This window comes from Anticarsia gemmatalis, chromosome Z (assembly GCF_050436995.1).
Source record: "Anticarsia gemmatalis isolate Benzon Research Colony breed Stoneville strain chromosome Z, ilAntGemm2 primary, whole genome shotgun sequence".
NCBI classification, from domain to species: Eukaryota; Metazoa; Arthropoda; class Insecta; order Lepidoptera; family Erebidae; genus Anticarsia; species Anticarsia gemmatalis.
The window spans coordinates 15,016,978-15,040,186 of NC_134776.1; the positions used below are offsets into that span (position 1 = coordinate 15,016,978).

The 23,209-nt window shown below is 34.9% G+C and overlaps 1 protein-coding gene across 2 annotated transcripts; it reads left to right on the forward strand.

Annotated features, from left to right (window-relative positions):
* Nucleotides 1-1,315: 1,315 nt before the first annotated feature.
* Nucleotides 1,316-21,570, forward strand: LOC142986447 (uncharacterized). 2 transcript variants are annotated; one of them, XM_076134959.1, is made up of 18 exons: nucleotides 1,316-1,434; nucleotides 1,510-1,566; nucleotides 4,485-4,511; nucleotides 4,678-4,704; nucleotides 7,814-7,840; nucleotides 8,160-8,186; nucleotides 8,461-8,487; nucleotides 8,685-8,711; nucleotides 8,806-8,838; nucleotides 8,919-8,945; nucleotides 10,031-10,057; nucleotides 10,586-10,612; nucleotides 10,940-10,966; nucleotides 15,809-15,835; nucleotides 16,085-16,111; nucleotides 16,396-16,422; nucleotides 16,557-16,583; nucleotides 21,454-21,570. In XM_076134959.1, exons 1-18 carry the CDS (start codon nucleotides 1,381-1,383, stop codon nucleotides 21,490-21,492), a joined length of 561 nt encoding a protein of 186 aa, XP_075991074.1. In that variant the 5' UTR covers nucleotides 1,316-1,380; the 3' UTR covers nucleotides 21,493-21,570. The 2 variants fall into 2 exon arrangements, with proteins under 2 accessions (XP_075991074.1, XP_075991075.1); XM_076134960.1 differs by lacking the exons at nucleotides 8,806-8,838; nucleotides 8,919-8,945.
* Nucleotides 21,571-23,209: the final 1,639 nt, after the last annotated feature.

A 23,209-nucleotide genomic window follows, 5' to 3' on the forward strand; every position in this document is an offset into this window, starting at 1 on the left:
TATACCACTCGGCTATCACCGCTCAAAAATATGCTGTAAAAATAGTTCATTAAAATACATTTTTTAAAAATTTAATATACATTGGTGGCTTAGATGTGTCACGTCGATTTACGATATTGTCGAAGCACAACATTTCTGAGAAGAGTACTTCGAAGTTTACTGCTGTCGACCTAGCATTATTGTCGAAGGAGTATGTCGTCGCAGTCGCATTGTTTCTTGTTTAAGTTATGTCGAAGAAACGGTTTGTCGGTGTACAATAATGTCTGAGACTAGGTAAGTATATCGAACTCTAGTATCGTCTAAATTAAAACGCATCGGAGTGCCATTTTGTCGGAGTAGAGTAGTGTCGTACAAGAATTTGTCGAAGTTCAGTTTTGTAGTCAGTACGTTCAAATAATTCCTTTGGTAAACAAAAACAATTCATAAATGTTTTAACAAACAATGTACTTATCTTACTTACTATACTTATTATAACTTTATTGCTGTGTTAATAAACCCTTCTGGAACCTTCTATCTTTTCTTCACTAGGATGTAGGATGCTGTAGGATCCTACACACCGCGAAAACACGTAATTAATTATAGAGAATTGGTGAAGTATACGTAAAATTTAAACCTTATCGTATCGTAACCTAACCGTGACCATATAAAAACGATTCATTTCATATAAAAAAATGTCAGGAACAACTAATTACCGATTCCATATCGGTAGGATATTACTTAGTAAGATATATAGATAGTTTACCTAATGAAAAAAATAAATAAATTGTCATTGTTTCCTAAATAAGTTTTAAGTAGGTTTAGTTTTAAGTAGGTTGTAGGTAAATTTTAAGTAGGTTAATGTTACATCCCCTTGTTAAAAGTTGCTTCTATAGAAATTGTTGATCCACAAATGTACAGGGAAGATTATATTTGTAGGGAACCATGATTATTTAATTCTGAGGTCAGAGCAACGTTATTCCATGGACAATTTCCTTACTACTTCAAGTATTCTTGAAATCAAAATCAACATTCCATCGTTTCAATTGTTCAGGATACAACTAGACCAGGGGTTCCCAACCTTTTCCAAGTCCGGGACCACCTTTATATTATTCTTGTTAGCAGGGACCACTATGTAAGTATATTAAAAATTAAGTGTAATAATCATCCTGAAAATTTAAAATTTTTAAAATCATTCGCGGACGATATTTTGATTTTCACGGACCACTGGTTGGGAACCACTGAACTAGACTATAATTTTTAAGAATTTAGCGTTACTAACATCTGATCACCGCACAACGATAACAGCAAGCCATGGCAGTAAATCAATTAAATGACTTATCGCAGTGTGTCTACTTTTCTGTCGCATTACAGCGTCGCATATTGTCTACGAAAGTGAAAAAAATGGATTTATATTTTCAAATCATCATTGGATCTTCCATTATTGGCTACTATTGGGTAACAAAACTTTTCTAAATTGACATTTGTTAATAATAAATGCAATGCATTGAGTAATCATTAAAATATTTGTAGATAACTATGACTAGAGGACAAAATGTTACTGCAACGGATCCTGGAACTAATAAAGAAGTAGGTAACTCTTTTATAAATTGAAATTAATTTATCTACTCAAACAATTCAAGTTGCTGAACATTATATTGTAATCACATGAGGTTCAAATTAACTGTGAATGACTAGTATTGAGGTTTTTGACGTAAAGTGGTGAATGAATGAATACCGGTAGATAACAGCCTGATTTATCGTGTGCGTTCGCGCAGCGGAATGTTGTTGAATTTAAAGATATTAATTATGCAGATATTTAGTGTATGACGTCGTATAATTGTGTATGGTAAAAAAAAAATTGTGTACGCAGCCATTGTGGAGAAATTCACCAAAAACTGATTCCGCTGGGCGAACGTTGTCCTGGCGGAACTTATTTTAATCCATAGACTTTAGAAGAAAAGAGGTGTGTCCAAAAATTAGTGTGTATTTGTGTGTAATTGTGTATGTATGAATAAAATGAGTGCATGCATAAACTTCGGAGAAATTCAAGTTTCCGCTACGCGAACGTTTGGCCATTAGCTAGTTTTCATATAAAGCGCTTACATAGAGAGCTGTAGATTTTTACATACGTTGTTTTGAATTTGTTTATATTTGTTTAAAAAACAGATTTAGAAAAAATCGTAGGGCTTAAAAGATAAAAATATAAACGTAAAATACACTTAATAGGTCTTAGTTCTTAAAGTATGCACTTTGGGGTCTAGATTTTCACGTTTATACAAACCTTGTAAGTATCTGAAACATGTTGCCAAGTATCAATGATGTTCCGTTAGTAATTAAAGAGTTAAAGGACAATTTTACCATGAATAGATCACTGTTTACAAAACAGTCAAATATCACGACGTTCTAAAGGAATTGCATGGTAAAATGTATGCCAAAAATTAGTTTATTCATTCAACTATTCACATGCAAAATTTCATGTCATTAAATTGAGTAATTCAAGAAATCAATTAAAATACTGACGAAGCATCGAAAACCTACATAACCCGACCAAGTTCGGATAGCTACAAAAAAGCGTCCATGCAATATATTTAGGTAACATCCCAAAATTTACCGTATAATACCGGTATTGAATTGGTATAGGTGATAACACAGTTGTTGTTTCGATATAATTTAAAGGTCATTTATTTTTGTACACCAAATTGTTGTTCAATTGTTCTGATTTTTCAGCTCCAGAATTGACTGGAATAATTCCGGAGTTCCGATAGGTATTCACATTTTTTAAAAGTTAATATTTTGATTTAATTATATTCTTGTGAACGCACGTAATTTAACGTCTGTGGAATATTCCACAAACTGCTAGTCGAACAGGACGCGCGCGGCTTCCCGCTTGAAACGGTACTTCCATCCTTGAAGAAAAGAGAGGGCAATAATATGTAATATACTTAATAAAAAAATTTTTTGTACACGGATATTTAAATAGAAAAGTACTTGTTAATTGAAGATTTGTTTTTATCGTAGATAGTTGGGTTATTATTAAAAAAATATTTTTAATTCAAGAAATGCAATTGTTTTATTTTTTCCTAACGCTTGTGTACGGAACTGTACCATATTAGTAAATACTATATTGGAAGGTTAAGAACGTCTCTTAGATATATGGCTGGGCCGCTTTTTTGTAGCTATCCGAACTTGGTCGGGTTATGTAGGTTTTCGATGCTTCGTCAGTATTTTAATTGATTTCTTTAATTACTAAATTTAATGACATGAAATTTTGCATGTGAATAGTTGAATGAATAAACTAATTTTTGGCATACATTTTACCATGCAATTCCTTTAGAACGTCGTGATATTTGACTGTTTTGTAAACAGTGATCTATTCATGGTAAAATTGTCCTTTAACTCTTTAATTACTAACGGAACATCATTGATACTTGGCAACATGTTTCAGATACTTACAAGGTTTGTATAAACGTGAAAATCTAGACCCCAAAGTGCATACTTTAAGAACTAAGACCTATTAAGTGTATTTTACGTTTATATTTTTATCTTTTAAGCCCTACGATTTTTTCTAAATCTGTTTTTTAAACAAATATAAACAAATTCAAAACAACGTATGTAAAAATCTACAGCTCTCTATGTAAGCGCTTTATATGAAAACTAGCTAATGGCCAAACGTTCGCGTAGCGGAAACTTGAATTTCTCCGAAGTTTATGCATGCACTCATTTTATTCATACATACACAATTACACACAAATACACACTAATTTTTGGACACACCTCTTTTCTTCTAAAGTCTATGGATTAAAATAAGTTCCGCCAGGACAACGTTCGCCCAGCGGAATCAGTTTTTGGTGAATTTCTCCACAATGGCTGCGTACACAATTTTTTTTTTACCATACACAATTATACGACGTCATACACTAAATATCTGCATAATTAATATCTTTAAATTCAACAACATTCCGCTGCGCGAACGCACACGATTTATCAGCCCGTTTTCTTAATAAACTCTTTGTTGAGTTGACAATATAATCTATACTAATATTATAAAGCTGAAGAGTTTGTTTGTTTGTTTGTTTGATTGTTTGTTTGTTTGTTTGTTTCTTTGAACGCGCTAATCTCCGGAACTACTGGTCCGATTTGAAAAAATCTTTCAGTGGTAGTTAGCCTATTTATCGAGGAAGGCTATAGGCTATATAACATCACGCTACGGACATTAGAAGCGGAGTAGCAACGAAAAATGTTACAAAAACGGGGAAAATTTTGGTCCATTCTCTTAGGAGACGCAAGCGAAGTTGCGCAGGTCAGCTAGTTGTGAATTATATCGATACTAATATTCTTAATACACAATTAAGCAAATGCCTTTAATGTAACAATAAAATCAGCAGATTTGTACGATACGTTACATGGTTACTTACTATATTACAGCTTATTATAACAACGTTGTTTTTCTTGTATCTATAACACAAACACTGACTGACACAGGTCTATAAAAGTTTTTTTCACAGGTTCTAAAGAGGCAGTGTTCCGCTAAGGTAATCGTATATCTCTCAATATCTTTAACTAATAAAACAAAATAGCCAATCACATTTTTTTATACCAGTTTTTACTCTTCATCTCCTGGAATTAATTTGTAGGTATTGTGTGTGTTATATCATCGAGCTAAGCAAACGTCAAATATTTTTTTTATATATTTTCTAGTGTAAAGGCACGGAATGCTTCGCAGGTGTACGTATTATCACTTTTAATTACATTTATACTTTAGAATACGCTCCTTGATGAAATGACTACTTATTCCATCGTTCTGACGCACGTTGCTTAAAGTAAGTAACAAAAGATCTAAACTATCGTAGATTGGTACGCGACCGGACATGCACTATGTCATCTTAGAACTCATTTATGTTTTTCGTGCGACACGTACGAGCGATATTGTTGAATATGGTTGCTACGCTACCGATATTTTATCGTTGCCATGTACAACCAACCATTCTGAGTTGTTTTTCCTCAGATTGTCATGGTCCTGAAAAGCTCCAATGTTGAGGGAAATCTCTACGCCGAACTTAAAGCCTGCACTACACTACTCGCGAAGTTGATCGAGGTTGAACGAATACTTAGAAGGGCACTTCGGTTCGCTTCGTGCAACTTCGCCTCGCCTCGGACGACTTCCATTCGTTGTCAGTTTTTGCGCCCGAGTCAAAGGACTCGAAGTGTCCCGAAGTTCGAACACGAAGTGTCTTACTGCACTACTCGGCTCACTTCAGTTCACATCGAGACGTCATGAGCACATGTTGTATTCAACGTTCCGTAGCCAGTTCACAGAACACGCTTAACAGAATTTTTATAATGAGCTATATACAATGGACGCAAGAACAAAATCTCTTGTTCCTGGAAACACTGCAATCGGAGCCAGTTATTTGGGGCCCAAATGAAAGACAAAAAAAAAAGTCAATGATGCTTGGTTGCGTATTCAGGAAATCCTCAAAATACCCTCAGCGGAATCAAAGAAAAAGAAAGAGTCTCTTATTGCCACATATAGGGGCTACAACAGGAAAAAAGAGGCATCGATTAAATCTGGTGCATTGCAATCATCCACCATCTTCTTTTTCTTCATTTCTTTTTAATTTTCGTTGAATTATGAACACTCACGTAGTTACAAGTTCATACATACTATAATGCGAAAAGACTTTTTCCCCGACCTAATAAATAAGGAACGGACGATTTTTGAACTGTGCGTCTCGTTACGGACGCGCGGAACAGGTGGCGTGATGTGATAGGCCACGCTGTTCAGTTGACAAGCATTCGTTGACGCGCTCACATATTGCATTTCGTTGTCGCCATTTGAATAATCGAATTACCACTATTGAGTATTGACAAGTTAATCATAAAATGGATACCGATGAAGAAGATAGTGTTTCTATATCTTTTAATGAAACAAACTTTGAGCTCTAGAACTGAAAGAGGTAATTTACTGCCTGAATGTACTTTACTCGATGGCACATTGTTGGAATATGTGTGAAGTGCCTGCCAGAAAAAACTGTTAAAATCAAAGGTCATCGCAATAGTAACTCAAATTTTGTTAGTCACTTGAAGCGTAAACATGGTGCCATAGCTGTCACAGAATATCGTAACTACCTTTTTAAAAATAAGAAATGAAAAATAATGAACTCCTCTAGAAATATTATAGCAGCAGAAATTATACAAAAACAAAGGCCCTGTCTCTCAAAAACAATTTGATGCGGATTTGGTAAATTATTTTATTAACTCAATGATACCATTACGAAGTATAGAAGATCCATATTTTAAAAGCATGATTCATAAGATTATGAATCATGCTTTTAAAATATGGAATACAAACGAAGAAGTAAAAATTCCAAGTCGAAAATCTTTTGGAAAAAACATTGTGCATCATTACTTTAAACAGAATTGCGAGTTGAAAGAAAAGCTAGCAGCGGCGAATCATTTGTGTACTGTTACTGACATTTGGTCTGATAAGGAAAGAAGCTTTCTTGGTGACACTATTCATTGGATTGATGAAAAACTAGAAACGAAATCAGCTGCTTTAGCTTGTCGTTGCCTTAGGGGTGCACATACGTTTGATCGAAATAAAGACATGTTAATGGAAATCTACTCAGATTTTGAATTGGATTTATCCAAAATTAAAGCAGCCGTGCGAGATAATGGTTAAAACTTTATGAAAGCTTTCAAAACGTTCGGTGTTAAATCTAAATCAATACTGGCTGCAATTAGTGAAAGCGAATCTATAATCAGTGACAGTGAGGAAATTATTGAAACTACCGTCGAAGACATAATGTTCGTTGATGTTAACTCATTGTCTCCAAATTACCAAGACCAGAAGGATGCGGAATTAATAACACTACCGGATCATTATAGATGTTGTGCACATACACTTAACTTATGTGCAAGTTCTGACGTTACATATTTATTGCAAGATGAAACCACTCCGTTAGGTACTATGCATAAAGTTCCCAAGATAGGTGATGGGCGGGTGGTGTCACGTCCATCGTCTATGGTGTTTGATGTCGTCACTATCCACCCAGGCGGCATCACCCAAGGTAGGGCCCCCCTACAGGGGGCGAGCCGCGCATGGCGTGCGTCTTGCGGTACTAGCTCATAGCGGTTATCCCGGCGCACGTCTTTGCGGAAGCGGTTGGACACTCGTCAGGTTTTTAGTGGGCTCTACGGCGGACCACATCCCCCGTTTGCGCAGTCCCAGTGCGGCGGGGACCTAGCCGAGTCGACCTTTTACAGCGACCCCGACTGATTTCCCTGACGAAAAAAAAAAGGTACTATGCATAAACAGGTGATGTTAAAATAACGAGCTGTGGAATTACGTCGGACGAAATAATCAAAAACATCCTTGGACATACATTATCACGGCCAGGAGCTACGCGATGGAATAGTCTTTACGACTCTTTGAAACAAATAGCAAGTATAAAAAGCAAAATTTTGCAGTTATATCGCGGTTTGGGCAACAGAAATACAATTAAAGACGACGAATTTACTTAGGAGAATATGTTGATTCTGCGGCGGAGAAAGTTTTTTCTAAAAAACTCGAAAAAATAGGCCTGGGCATTTCTACAAAAAAAAATTTGGTTGCCCAGCTCGGCGACCCATATACTAAACTTTATCCCCCCTTACTTTAAACAACGTGCGTCATCATAACTACTGAATGTCGTGCGTCAAAACAATAAGTGATATATTTTCCAAAAATAATTACAGGATTATGACTGAAGTACCCTTGGTAATTTTAGTTAGTCACTCATTACCTATATAATTAATCGTTTACAATTAATGTTACTTTATGATTATTCAACAGTGTAGGGGCCAGATGTCATCTGCTGTGGTTAGTATAAATTAATAGAATATTAAAATCAACAACACTTCGTTTACATAATGGATTACGTCTGCATGATATGGGGACTGTTTAGGGTGCCTTTCTAATAGAGTCCAGAGATGCGCTTTGCAGCTAGAGGAAAATTTTAATTAACATAAATGTATTGAAAGAGACTTTTCATCGAGAATGCAAGTTACCCTGTAGCAAAGGGTATCCTCGTCTTAATGTTATTGCTATTTAAAACTACATATTATATCAAAATCGACCTACGCAAAAATATTAATAAAAGAAATGCAACGACTTAATTTTTTTTTTTTTTTGTATTCAGGCCGTGGGATATAACACTTCTGCAATTGTACGTATTGAAATTTTATTACTATTCTGATTTCAATCAACAGCTGTAGCGTAGACTTGCAAACTGAGTGACCTTGCACCCCATGCACATCGCAATTTACAAAATCAAAAATGTAAAAGAAAAATGGTATTTGGGAGGCTTTGCAAAAGCTAAATTCACTGGATTAAAATGTCAAATAACTTTTAGTATGGTCCAACAATATTTTCAAAATCTCTTGTACCTTCATTTGGTTGGAAAATATAATCACGAAATCACTATATTTGTATAATTTCAGACCCATGGAGATTTGTCAACGGTTGAGGTAAAATAAGTTAATGTTTTACTTACATTAAAAAAGGATAGATTATCGAATCCTACACCCAAAACAATGCAAGAAAGCTTACCTCCTTGGTTCTATTATATTACCAATGCTAAAATGTATAACCAGATGGTCGGTAAAAACGAAATAAGAGATTTTGATTATTATCTTATTATCGATATTAATATTTTTTGTTACAGTGCTATGGTCCATTTTGCCATACAGTGGTAAATACAATAAAAAATAATGAATGTTATATAATAATATGTCATGTTTAATACAAATGTATAGGTAGGTACATTAATCATGTTTTTTTTATAGTGCGACGGCCGATCTAATGTTTGCATGGCTAAGGTGATTTTATTGCAGATTTTTAAATTAAAATAGCTGAATAATTGCAATTCACTATAATAGCGCAAATCTTTCGTTTTCAGTGTATTGGCCGATCATGCACGTCAATAGTGGGTATTTAACACTCCCAAAACTATACAACCGCCAATGTTCCCAACTCTAATACATATTTAAGTCATAACCACGGTTCCCAACTTAGGGGTTTTCCCCCTAGATTTAGGGGGTAAATGAGTGAGTTGGGATTTCTTTAAGAGTTTAGGGGTTTTCTGAAACCCCCCTAAACATATAAAACTCCTAAAGAAATCCCAACTCACTCATTTACCCCCTAAATCTAGGGGGAAAACCCCTAAGTTGGGAATCGTGACAACCACTTTTTATAGGCGCATTTAAAACGTGGTTGGACAGTGTGGCTTTCCACAAATTATCTTTACGCTTTTGGGGAAAAAAACTATTTTTTCAGTTAGGATATTGCAATAGTGTTTTAGCTTCCCCTCTGTCTGATGAGGCTTTATGTTTGTATAGGTTGACTGAATTGTGTCTTGATTGATTATACCTAGTCAATTCGGTTGCAGTCCTGCCACTATAAACAGTTATTGTAGTAATATGGTCTTAATGCACTTATTTCTTAGGTATTAGAATAATTATTATTTTTTGTTGTTTTGTAACATTTCTTTGTTAAACTTTATTGGGTGATATAATCGCTGAGCGATTAAACCCATTAAATAAATAAAAAAAATATAAAAAAAACTTATTTTTTATTCAATCAACTTTAGATCAGAAAATAAAGTTACCTTCTATTAAATAATTTATTTAGGACAAAGGAAATGAAAAGTTTTACGTGCTATGTGAACTAGACGACAACGTCTTACAATAATCTTTTTAACATACATACATAGGTACCATTATACCTAATTAGGCGGTATTAATTTTATGTTATTATTTTATGTAATATAGTTATTTAAATTGAGTTTCTGTTGTATAAATGTTGGTAACACTGTAATTGGGTATTTTATATAAGTTTTTATCTTTTTTAATTGTCTGTTTTTGATTTATATGTATACTATACCTGTTGTGTTACCTGTAAATAAATAAAATAAAAAAATGTAAAATTCACATATGACGTATACATACACAGACATATACATTTCATACAAATGATATCGAAAATAATATTCATAACATATTCAATTTATAGTGTCGTGCGGTATCTTGTCTTACCTATGTGAGTATAACTAATAGAACTAAGTGATATGCCATTTTAGTTCAAAAGTTCACAGTTTACCACTAAAGTCATATTAGTATTATTAGGTCGGGGAAAAAGACTTTTCGCATTATAGTATCTATGTATGAACAGTTCATTAGGTTTCTTTCAGTGAGCTCGTGAGGTACCCAAATATCAAGCTTTTTTGTGTAAAGAAAGGTTTTATTACAAGTTCATACATACTATAATGCGAAAAGACTTTTTCCCCGACCTAATAAATAAAACTCAAGAACAAACGTTTTAAGTTGCTTGTGTTTATTTGAAAAAAAAACTGGGCAATTCTCTGTAGCGTGTAAAGAAGTATAAAACTAGCATAATCTTCAAATCCTGGCAAAAAAAGAACTAGAAATTTTGTAAATAAAAATGTATTAAATTTGCATTCGTATGTAGCATAGGGCAGATTTAAGTCATGAACTTAGTACTTATCTATCGGAACGATGCCGTAAAATTACACTTATTTTTAAAGTTATATTCCGTTGTTTATTTCAGGGCGATGGGTACCTGTCTACTTCAAATGTAAGTCTGTTTAATACTTCACTACTTGCAATAATTTAAACCAACAAAAAAAGAAGGAAAAATTAAAGTAATAAGAGTATTTCTCTACGTTTGTTTATGATATTTATTTGTTCAGAGTGGGATGAAAAATTTATTTAAATTAAGAATAAATACAACTTAGGCCGAGTGTGGAACAATTTTTGAAAACAAATTCTTGTACGTGTTGCAAGGAATGTAAAATTGTATAAAAACATATGAAGTTACATACAACTACATATTAGATTTGTATTATTTCCCTATTTTGCTAAAAGAAATACTAACACTTTTCTTAATTCAATTACATTTCAGTGCTTCGGACATAAGTGTCAATCGAACGTGAGTATCATATATATAAAATTTAAAACCAAACCACACATCAAACAAGTCTAAACAACATACAACTAATACTTACAATACAATATGCTCAAAATTCTAACGCGAATGGAATAAGCGGTATTAAATAGCACAATGCACGGACGAAGTCCGGGCAGTCCACTAGTTTCTAATTTTTCGGCTCTCGGCGTCTTCTTGAATATGGCAGGAAATATTTCTTAGGCGGTGTGCAAGTTAGCAGTGCCAGCAATAAGATGTCCCCTGAAACCAGTGAGGCTAACCAATCTATAAATAGGTATAGCCTACTGGTATTGTTTCCACAGTTTGCCATAAGAGCAACACAAGGCACCTTAAGCTCGGGCTTGAGTGTTACAAAACACCACCTCCAAAACCCCCGTTTCACAGTTCCGTTCGACAAAGTGTCAATTACTGTTATCGGTTTCTGCGGGCACCGCCCCGGCCAGAACGAGTCAGGCAAATGGCGGTATGCTATCACTATACATAAAAGTCAAAAAACACGACCACAACATCACATACAAAAGGGATCATAGCCCATTCTCTATCTTTGCCTTTGATGCATTTATCCACATTATTGCACTTATCCACAAATGTAAAGAAAAAAAAATTACTATCGTAAATAGAAAATACTTAAAAATAATCTATGGCACGTCATAATGGCCTGTCAAATATTTTTCTGCACCAATATTTATTAAAATTTACAACATTTTAAATAGTAACCATAAAATTCAAAAATAATATGACATCAAAAACAATGCCGTATAAGCCTCAGATCAAGAGTACATGTTCCACCCGCGGGCTCGTCGCACAGCTCCGCCCTGCAGCCGTCGATACCTGCACCACCACCACCCGCTACTGTTGAGGCGTCAAGCTCATCTTTAAGCGAGAACTACTGGCCGCCGTTGTCGTCAACACCGACGAGAATAAAGCTTAAATCTGAATCCCTTGGCCCACTGCTACGAACAGCTTAAATCTGAATCCCTTGGCCCACTGCTACGAACAGTGTCCTCGCAACCGGCGGCAGTGTGCAGCGCATAAAGTGGACATTAAAAGTAAACAAGAATGCTGGCGTCGGTAACCTGGTTACGCTTCGGTGATCTCTTTGGACAAACGAAGTGTTTTGTCTGTGCAATAGCTGACGAAGTTGCCAAGATTAACAACTACCGGAAATATATTATAAGGGACGGCACAATTACGTGCGCCGGGCTTGTCATCAGCCATGTTAGTTTTCGGCTGTTCGCGTTGCCGATGAAGAATACTTGCACAGGATAATCAACCAGCAACTTGCTCTGAAATACAGACTTGCGATCGTCGAGGTGTCTAACTTCTTGAAATGACCTAATCATTTTACACTGGGAAGGGCTATATACACACACCGCACTATAATCTTGAACAAACCGGATAAAGTCGTTGAGAACTGATCAGAGCGCGTCGCAATAATCGTCGGCATCACCGTCCCTCATGACGAGAATCTCGTGAAAGCCGGAAAAGATAAACAAGTTAAACATTTGTGTGTAACTAGTATATTACTACTGACTATTTTGTTTTTATTAATGCCCGGTTTACATTATTCTAGTCCAGCGATCCAGTCCAGCATTGGATTGTTTGGTGGAAAAATGTAAACCGGCACAGGAATTGTTGCTTAGACTTTTTTGATGTATGTATCGCCGGTCCCAACGTACCATCCCTCAAGAGGTACTTACGGGATTTGCTTTTTTTGTTTCCGTGACCTTCCGGTTGTCATACACTTTCGATTGATCAAAGAAAAATAGGTAAAAATGCTTTAATTCTACCCTAAATCAACACTCGACAAACCCCAGAACTACAACACTTCCAATGTAAAATGTCACCAGTGAGAGTTAAGTCATTTTACATCGGCAAGTCAACCACCCCCCCGTGCGCCTCCCCCGTAACTCCCACATGCGGGCAAGTTGCGCTCGCGCAAAAAAGAAAATGAAAATTTGTAAAAGATAAAGGTAAAACCATCAAAATATCATCAGGTAAGCTGAATTTGACGTTTCATTTTATTGTACCTTCTTCAACTGTAATTATTAGTCAGTAAAAAGTATATTTTTAATTACATTACTTTTTTTGGTAATCTAAACAAGCTTTATTCAATTCCGACGTAATTAGTCGCTTTTGGAAGTTACGTTATTTTACTTGGGAATGTTTTGAATCAGAAAAGTCTTAAGTAACTACTGTTTTAAGTAACTGCCACTTAAGTTATTTTACATCGGGAATATTAAATTAAAAATGTAAGTAATTACCATTTCTGTTATTTTTTTTGGGTCCATTATCGCTAGCATCAAAACATGAACACTAAGATCTGGAAAAAGATATACATCTATTGAAGCCGTGGCTCAAATCCATGCAAAAATGAGTCCTACGCCACCCTCAGCTCCATGAGTTTCAAACTTGCTCGGTGATAAAATACTGTCAGATTCAGGTATAGTAGAAATATTGGAATCGTCACAACCGACGTCTTCTCTTTGGCTCCAGGGGGTTTCTCAATCACCTTCCAAACATCGTGTTCCTTCATGGACTCCAACTCCCGCTTAATCGCTGCTATCCACTCATGGCTATCAGGTTTTCGAAGGACTTCTTTGTACGAACTTGGTTCTTCCTCTAAATTGCATGTACTGTTGTAGCAATATAGTCCACTTTGTGCGCTACGAAGCCTATTCCTCAGAGGATACCTAGGCTCTTCCTCGATATTCACACCTACTGTGCTGACTCTTGTATCACAATGTTCAGCTTCAGATTTATTTGAATTCACAGGCTCCACAGATTCAAAACAAGGATCTGTATCCACATCTGCTGAATATGAGCTCTTCTCCGCATCTTCAATACTGTTTGGGTCTGTCAGACGTGTTTCATTCTCCACATGCCTCACGAAGTCTTTGAAAAAGTTCAAAGCTTGAGATTTCTCCCTGAGAAAGTAAACAAACAATTCCCTAGTGAGATCGTCTACTATTACGAACATGTAACGAGCTCCAGCATAAGAACGTTCCGACATGGGACCACACAAAATCAGCATGTAATAAACTGAGTTTGTCTTTCGCTCGCCTTGCGTCACCCTTTGGAAAAGGTAATCTATGTGCCTTACCTCTTATACAAGCAGCACAAGGTTCCATTACACTTTTACCTCCAGCCTCGATGTTAGGCAACTTCCGTAAATCATTAAAGTTAACATACCCTAATCTACGATGCCAAAGAGCCAACGAGTCTTCAACTTGAACCGTAGCCAAAGCACCATCTACAATAGTAAAACAATCATCCAACTTATAGATACCTGAGACTTCACTAACAGTAACCACAAGTTTACTCGTTATCTCGCTTATCGATTGGTGAAACACCCTACAGCCATCAGAATAAAAAATAACTCTCCATCCATTCTTTACTACTTTCAAGCCAGATACAAAGGAACAATCTTTTACAGTTAACAAAACTCCTTTCATATTAACTATAATATCACCTTTGCCTTCTTATCAGTATCTAACCTTAAAGTCTCTAAACTACTGCTTCTGAGAACTCATGTGTGTCGAGGCTCCACTATCGAGATAAAACGTCGAGGGGCTGAAGGATTTGTGCCCCGACAGTGAACAGCACATAACGCAACTTTCTTCGACTTCGAGGAAACCGTTTGTAAGCGTGCACCATCCACATCCTTGTCCAGCGTTGGGCAATCGGACTTCTTGTGACCTTTCTTTCCATAGTTAAAGCACTTGTGCTTTAATACGGACCGTTGTTTCTTCACTTCTAAAGCCGAGTTCGATGAGGAATCATTTGAAGAGCTCTGAGCGCTATCTTCTTGTAGAAGCTTTTGCCGAACATTTTGAGAAGTAATCTTCATTCCTGAATGCTCTAGTGCCATCCGTAATGGTCGGTAAACATCAGACATACCTCGCAAAAGTACCACGGCAACCAAATCGTCATCGAAACTTTGATTGATTTCTTTACGCTTTTGAGCGTGACTCATGACAGCAGATCGGTGGTTTTCCAGCTTCTCATCCAAGAGACAATTCATCAGAGTTATGCGCCTATTTATTCCCTTGTCTTCAAAAAATATAGTTAATGCATTCCACATTTCTTTTGCGTAAGTAAGATTTTGAACATACGGATCCAGATGAGATTCTAAGTAAAGGCATATTAACGTGTATGCTTCTTGATCCTTCTCGATCTCCGCTTCATCATCCTTCTTTGGAAGTGTTGATGTATACTTGAAACATTTTTCTCGAGCAACCATATTCAACAAGTACCTAATTATGATTGTTCAATATTATTACTATGTAATATTTTATATCTTTATGATGAATAAATAATATGGGTTGCCTATTGTGAATTTAATAAAAAAAGTTTTTATAAAACTCATGGCTCTCAGTATGAAAACACCGTAATTCAATATTATACTCAACGTAAAATTTAGTAAAAGGCAGTTACAATTTTGATCGTTGTTCAATCCCCCAAGTAAAGATCAGTAAGTACCGCTTAGGTAAATGCTAGTCAAAATGATGAAAATGTTTCCGATCTAAAACGACGGTTGTGACCAATGTAACATAAAATGAATATATTTTAACGTTTTTATTTTCTCATAACAGACAACAAATAAAGACTTCGTGCAAAATTTCATAGCTCTGCGATTGATAGAACTTGAGATACAAGTGTTTGAAACTTCAAACCGCTCTCCTGTAAAATTTGCGTTTTGTAATTAGGTAATATTGTACGTAGGGACCGTCGGTATTATCCTCACATTAGAAACTATAAGAAATATTTTGATTTATTTATGTTCCCAATAATCTTGGGTATTTTTTATTGGATTATTTACAGTGCACTGGGGATTATTGTATAGCGTTGGTAATGTATTAATTTAATATTATTTTGACGCATTCCTCACAGGTTATCCGCTTAAACGCGTTCATGTATATTGTATGATAAACAAAGAAATATTGGTAGGCCCATCAACTTTGGAATTTTTTTACAGATATCATTGGTGTAACGATGTCATATTATGTACAATTTCACCCACGGATCTGTAGATATTATAGTTTTCGCAAAAACAAAGTATTTATGCGGGTAGTCTGATCGTTTTCTTTTATTTCACAGTGTGATGGGACGCACTGCAAAGCTGAGGTAAATATTTACCTTTTTCAGGTGCTTTTTACAAAAAATATTTGAGTTTATTTTAAAAAGACATCAGAAGTTAAAACTGGTGAAGCACCATAACACAGTTCATATATTTTTATATCTTTTTTTTATATTTTGTTGGGATTCGTATTGTCATGCTGTAAAAATTTTATCTTCATCCCATCCAGTGATATTACTTGTACGAAAGTTAAAAAAACAAACAACTCAATACAGGTAATAACGTTTACATATTATATGTATTAAAAATAGTGCTTTGAATGTTCAAATAGTGCAACGCCCCGAAATGTCAAACACATGTAAGTACCTAAGTATACTATAATTGTAAAAATCTTGTTTTTCATTTTTTAATACAACGATGTTCAGTAACACTTAGTTTTAAGCTCATATTGTCGGTGTTTATTTTATTTTAATACATTAATATTTTATCTAGTGTAAAGGTTCAGGCTGTGAATCAACGGTAAATATGAATTTAATCCATAAACGATTGTTTTTTGACAACGCACGATTTCGTTTCGATTCTGGCCGATATGTTGATTGGAATCTGTCAGCATTCTTGTTTCACACTGTGATGCGGTGTGAGGTTGTTGTTACTGAGGGTTAGTGGTGATTGGTACAAAATGAAAAAAATAATATTGTGGTAGGCGGAAAGTTCAAATTATAATGGGGTATTTGCCTGAAAAATTATTACATGTGTATTCGTAAAAGGTGCATCTACAATTCTCAGGCTATGTCATTTCTTTTTTAATAATGGTGAAATAGTAATTATTACAGACTGAAATATCTTATAATACACTCATTTGATTCCAAAGGAAAATAAGAAACTGTGACGTCACTATGCCGTATTTCTATACTAAAATGTGTTTTTGACATTTCCTAAAGAGTAACTACCCTACCCTATTGGTCGTAATGGTATCTGTCCGAATGACGGATGTATTACTTCCAAATAAATCATAAAAAAATATATAAATGTACGGAAAATGTACGTTTTTGTACTTAAAGATGTGTAAATGTGCGTTTTCGTATGCGTATGTAGCAGTCATTATATTAAAGAGAGCCGCCATACTGATGTCAGGTTGCTTCAGTAGTAATTATGATGATGAAATTGGACAATATAGAGCGCATTCAAAAGAGGTGATGGTATATGGATGTGTTATGATGATTTGAAGCCAAGATTAAATAGCAGTCCAGAAATGGTTACTGCTCATTGTATTATTTATGGTCAAATACTATTAATGTATTAAATCAGGCTAAGAATTATTAATTCTAGTTTTATATTGCAATCTGATAAGAACAAAAGACAGGGCGAAACCTGCCTAAGGGCTACTTGGGCTGCAGCCCACGGCCCCGAGGTTACAAGGGGCCCCCAGACGCCGCTAAAAACAGTAGGCGATAATTTGAATTTAAAGAATGGTTGTCTGAAAAATCGGTTTACGGAAAATATTTTTACGTGATAAAAAACATTGATGAAAAATTGCATACTTCTATGAATTGATTTAATGGGGAAATACGTGTAACAGGATGTTGTCATGCTGATTTTCTGTCTTGACTACTAGCAACCCTCTGATTAAACGGAAAACGATATTGGTGTTCAGCGACAGAATGGTAACTACGACACGGAGAGAAATTTAGGGAATATTAATTTTGAGTTTGTGAAATATGTTGACGTAGGCTTGTGGCCAGAATTGCTAAATAATGATTTTATTAATGACATCCTCTCACATGAAATGACTGAATTTCAAAATAAAGATCCAAAAAATATCTATTCAGCTTCTATAAAGAAATACGAGGAACAAAACAGAGAATTTTCAAGTAGCTATTTCACAAAAAATGGCAATCACTGGAAAAATAAGTGGTGTTTTTACAGCGAAGAACACCAATGCAATAATGCAATTGAGGCGTGGAATGCACGTCTCAACAAAAAAATAAAACCGAAGCAAAATTTAGAGGTTCTTTTGAAAACACTACAAAATGATTCGCGTTATTACAGCGGCAAATTAAAAAAAAAAGATGGATTCATTTAAAAAAAATATTCGCCACCATAAAGTCGCAAAAAAGACATAAAAGAATACTTCGCGAATTAATAGACAATTAGACAATGAAATCAGTTTAGGACAATGTATCGAAAAATTAGTCAACTAAAATACAGTCAACTTGGGTAACTTTGAATCATTTGGGTAACATTGAACGTGGGAATTTGAACTACTTAGTTTCGATTATTTTTTCTTGATTGATCTATATTATATGAAAAATTGACGTGTTTCCTAACTGCTATACCATTGTAAAGTTTTTTTACTTTGTCAATCACTAGCTGTGAAGCAGAACGCTTCTCCTCCAAGATGTAAATGAAAATAAATATAGGATAACAATGTTGTACCTTCGACTAAATAATTTTATCACTTCTTTCTACAAATCACTAGCTGTGAAGCAGAACGATTCTCCTCCAAGATGTCTTATGTAGAAAATAAATATAGGATGACAATGTTGTACCTTCGACTAAATAATTTATCACTTCTTTCTACAAATCACTAGCTGTGAAGCAGAACGATTCTCCTCCAAGATGTCTTATGTAGAAAATAAATATAGGATGACAATGTTGTACCTTCGACCAAATAATTTATCACTTCTTTCTACAAATCACTAACTGTGAAGCAGAACGCTTCTTGTCCAAGATGTCTTATGTAGAAAATAAATATAGGACGACAATGTGGTACCATCGACTAAATAATTTATCACCTCTATAATTTGTGATATAACAAAAGACTTGAAATGTGATGACGAAGTTAAAGAATTTGCAGCACAGAAATGCAGAAAGGTTGCATTATAAATTATAATCTATGTAACGTAACTGTGTCACATAACTTCCCAATTTCTTTTTGTAACAAAGGTTTGCTCAATAAAGGTTTATTTATTTATTTATTTATTTAATAAGTACGGTAATTGCACCAGTAATGGACATGGAACCAGTAATGGACGAAAATAAACCGCCCAGAATAAGGACATGAACAAGTTTTTTGATCATGAAGACACTGTGCCATAAACTGTATACATCGAGCTATCATTGTTTGACATTTTATAGAAATCGGTCTTTTGGATATAAGATAGCGTGAAGTAAAAAGTGTCTTTTTAAAGGAAATTATTAGTACAGTCAGTAGAAAGTTACACTTGTATTTATTTTTGCTTTGTTTCAATCAGACTGTGTTTTATAATGGACAGATGTCGAAACTTATTTTTATTGTTGTGTCATTGGATTATTAACTAACTTTACTCGCATTGTTATTCTCTACTATAGGTTATTTGAAAATTATAAAAATTCTGACGTGAACAAGTAATGGACGCAATTGTCCATTATTGGTATTTCATAGAAATTCAGTCATGGACATTGATATGAAATGTAAACAAGACAATTTTTTTTTTCTTAAAAATGGCGCCCAAAAAAAATTACGCACACAAAATGGTATCCCGCGTTTATGAAACGATATCCCACGATTGCTGAACGTGTACCTAAAAATGTATGTGCAGCAAAAGATAACGTTACTCAAATATAAACAAAAAAAAAGATAATTTTATTGTTAAACTTGAATCAATGATTTAAAAAAAAAAAAAAAAGATATTGAGAAATGGTTCTCGGAAGTTGAAAAGTAATTTGTAAGACAGAGGTCTCATTGAGATAGTGAAACATCCTCAAAGGATAATTCTAAAATTCACCATTTCCAAGGTGTCCTGGTGAAAATCCATACTTCCATACTAATATTATAAATGTGAAAGTAACTCTGTCTGTCTGTCTGTCTGTCTGTCTGTCTGTCTGCTACTCAATCACGCCTAAACTACTGAACCAATTTGCGTGAAATTTGGTATGGAGATACTTTGATATCCGAGAAAGAACATAGGCTACTTTTTACTCCGGGAAAATATCTCATTCCCACGGAAAACAGCGACAATCGGAAGAAACCGCTCCACCGCTTTGCGGTTGCACTGGCGCTTTCACTAGATGGCGCTACGGGCAATATTAAATCGCACTATCATTACGTTTTATGTCTTAGCTGGGTAAGCCTACGCTTTGGAGATTTTTAACCGAAATTTGATTATTATGCTACTTACGTTATTCTAATCAGTTGAGGTTATACTCTTTCGAATTGATATTAGTTTGAAATAGTTTCCACTAAATATTTCGTGTTAGTTATAATAAATTTGTTTGTATATTCTTTTAAGTAGTTTTAATTACATTATTTTCGTATTTAATGTAAATATTATACCCATTTAGTGGTATTTGGTAGAATTTCGTGTTAGTTTAATTGTATATTCTTTTAAGTAGTTATGAGTATTATATTATAGTATATGGTCACCCATCCACGGAACAAACTCGGCAAGCGTAGTTTAACCTTAGAGATGGATGCACACGGTTGTTACTTAGCTACGAGGTTCTCTTATCTATACAAATATTATAAAGCTGAGTTTGTTTGAAAGCGCTAATCACAGGAACTACTGGCTCGAATTGAAAAATATTTTTGTGTTGACCATTTACCGAGGAAGGCTATAAGCTATATAACATCACGCTTCGGCCAATAGGAGCGGATTAGCTACGAAAATTGTTACAAAAAACGGGGAAAATTATGACCCATTCTCTCTCATGTGACGCAAGCGAAGTTGCGCGGGTCAGCTAGTATAATAATAATATTTAATATATCATTAAAGAAACTAATGTTTTTTGACATGACTATTGGTGGAGTACTTAGATAGGCTCCTAAATAGTTTTAGCCCAGGGCGCCCCACAAATTCACGATCCGCCCCCGACAAAAGACGTATTTTTTTTTGGTATTTGGTTGATAAAAAAAGTTTAATTAGCTTAGAAGCAATCCGCCATTGTGATGTCAGGATAGCGGTTCACGTGCATTTTACAATATCAGAGCCTGTATAAACATTTAATGGTGCGTTCAGACGCAGAGCAGCCTGGCAAACAAACTACCCGGCAGCCCGGCACACAGCCCGTGCGCCCGTGCGCACAACATTTACACTTCGTTGAGAACAAAAACGTACATTTTCCGTACATTTATATAAATTATTTTTGATTTGTTTGGAAGTCATACGTATCGTAAGTCGACGTATCCGCCAATCTGACGGATACGTCGTCATGCCATATTACCTATACTTATTCATTACGCGACGGAGTATTAAAGGATCTGAGATAAAAGGTTTGTCTTTAATAACAGTACCTATCTCATGATCAAGATATCAAGTAGAGGTCTAAAATAATTTATGTTTTTGGACAGGGGAACCAATAAGATATCAGCAAGAAATATTTTTATAAAATTCTTTATCTATTTTTTCAGTGTTTGGGACGGTTTTGTACCAACAGTACCGATGCTTGAATGAAACACATGAATTCAAATAGTAAACATACCTACTTATTGTAAAGCGAACGAGAAACATAAACACTATTGAACGAAGTTTTTGTTTTATTTACTTTGAGTGTCGGTGTCAAAAGCAAAAAACTTTAAAATTCCAACATACCTTGGCTTCTTATCTTACAGATAATACATACTACGTAAAACAAGCACACAATATTCAAATTTTTTAAAATGTCATTTGTGGTGTAGGTAGGTATAATAAATATAGTCCCGCATATAGGCGGCGACCGATGTTGATGCCGTCAGCATTGGGCTAACACTCATCACTCCGACATATCTTGTGGCGGGAACGTGCGTCTTAAACCCAAACTAATTACTGTATTTCAATATAATTATAACATTGACCTGTAGGTACACCATGTTTTTACAAAAATACACCTGTAGAAATGTAATCAGGTCGGGTTTTTAAGTGCGTAGCGATCTCGTTGTAGTTTCTACTGACAATCTAAATACTTACAAAAGATTCGAGGGTCAACACAATCCATAGACGCCATATTATTATTGTCTTGTGACGCTAACAAAATCGGTAGCAAAAGTGGGAATTGTACTCATTTTATTCCTACTGAGGATATGTTGATGAGATTAAATGCCAAGGATAAAGATCTAGCCAATAAGAAATATTCAAGAACTGATAAACTTAGAAGAGGAGTAAATTTTGCCATAGCTGGTGTTGATTTTGATGACTGATAATATAAAATAAAAATTATTTAAGTGTACTACAGTCAACTTGGGTAACTTTGAATCATTTGGGTAACATTGAACGTGAGAATTTGAACGAGTTTCCATTATTTTTTCATAATGATATGAAACCAACACAATTGATAAAGATTCATTTTAGTTTTGCAAACTTTTATCAATTGTGTTGGTTTGATATAAAAAAATCCCAGGGTGTCCCAAAACTCAACGATAATCCGAGACAGGATGAAAGGCCAAGTCATACCGGTTGTAGGAAAAATAAAAAAAAATCCATATCACTTAGTTCAGCAATAATAGACATTTTTCAAAAAAGTTGAAATTCCACACCCTTGGTCGCATTTTCAAGTCCTGTGATCACCAATGTCACAATTTCGCTGTGTTTTTTTGAATTTCGTGATCTTCATTAGATATGCTATTAATCGTAGAACAAATTAGTGCACAAAACAGTGTTAATTTAAAAAAAAAAGTTAAGTTTTAGTGAGTCATGGTTCTCAAAAATATCGTTAGTTAACTTTGACGCTACATATTGAAAAAAAATGTACTACACTACCATTGGCAAGTTATTTCAAAAGTTGGCGCATTTAATCAAGATTTCAAAATGGTGCAACACTTGCCACTTTTCTTGCCATTAAAAATGTTATTTTTATTTGAACGAAGAGTATCCTCGCAAATGGATCGGACGCAGAGGTACTTTTTTACGGCCTCCTCATTCCCCCGATCTAAATCCAGTAGATATTTTTTACTGGGAATGCATAAAAGAAAAACTCTATTCGAAATCAATACAAAATCTATCAGAACTTCGCCAGAAAATTGACACAGCGTCAGAGGAAATAAATGCAAGGAATTTTGCTTGACTGGTGCAAAGGTCTTTTGTACGCCGTTGCAGAGCCTGTATTCATGCCAGAGGAAAACAATTCGAAATTACTTTAGTTTAAGGATAAAATAAATTAGAACTGGACAGAAGATACAAGGCTTAAAATTA

Excerpts from the sequence above, each read along its gene's own strand:
- LOC142986447 (XM_076134959.1), top strand. The coding sequence starts at position 1,381 with ATGGATTTATATTTTCAAATCATCATTGGATCTTCCATTATTGGCTAC. Across the intron at positions 10,058-10,585 it reads CGGTATCTTGTCTTACCTAT|GGCGATGGGTACCTGTCTAC; the intron begins GTGAGTATAACT and ends TGTTTATTTCAG. Across the intron at positions 16,584-21,453 it reads GTTCAGGCTGTGAATCAACG|TGTTTGGGACGGTTTTGTAC; the intron begins GTAAATATGAAT and ends CTATTTTTTCAG.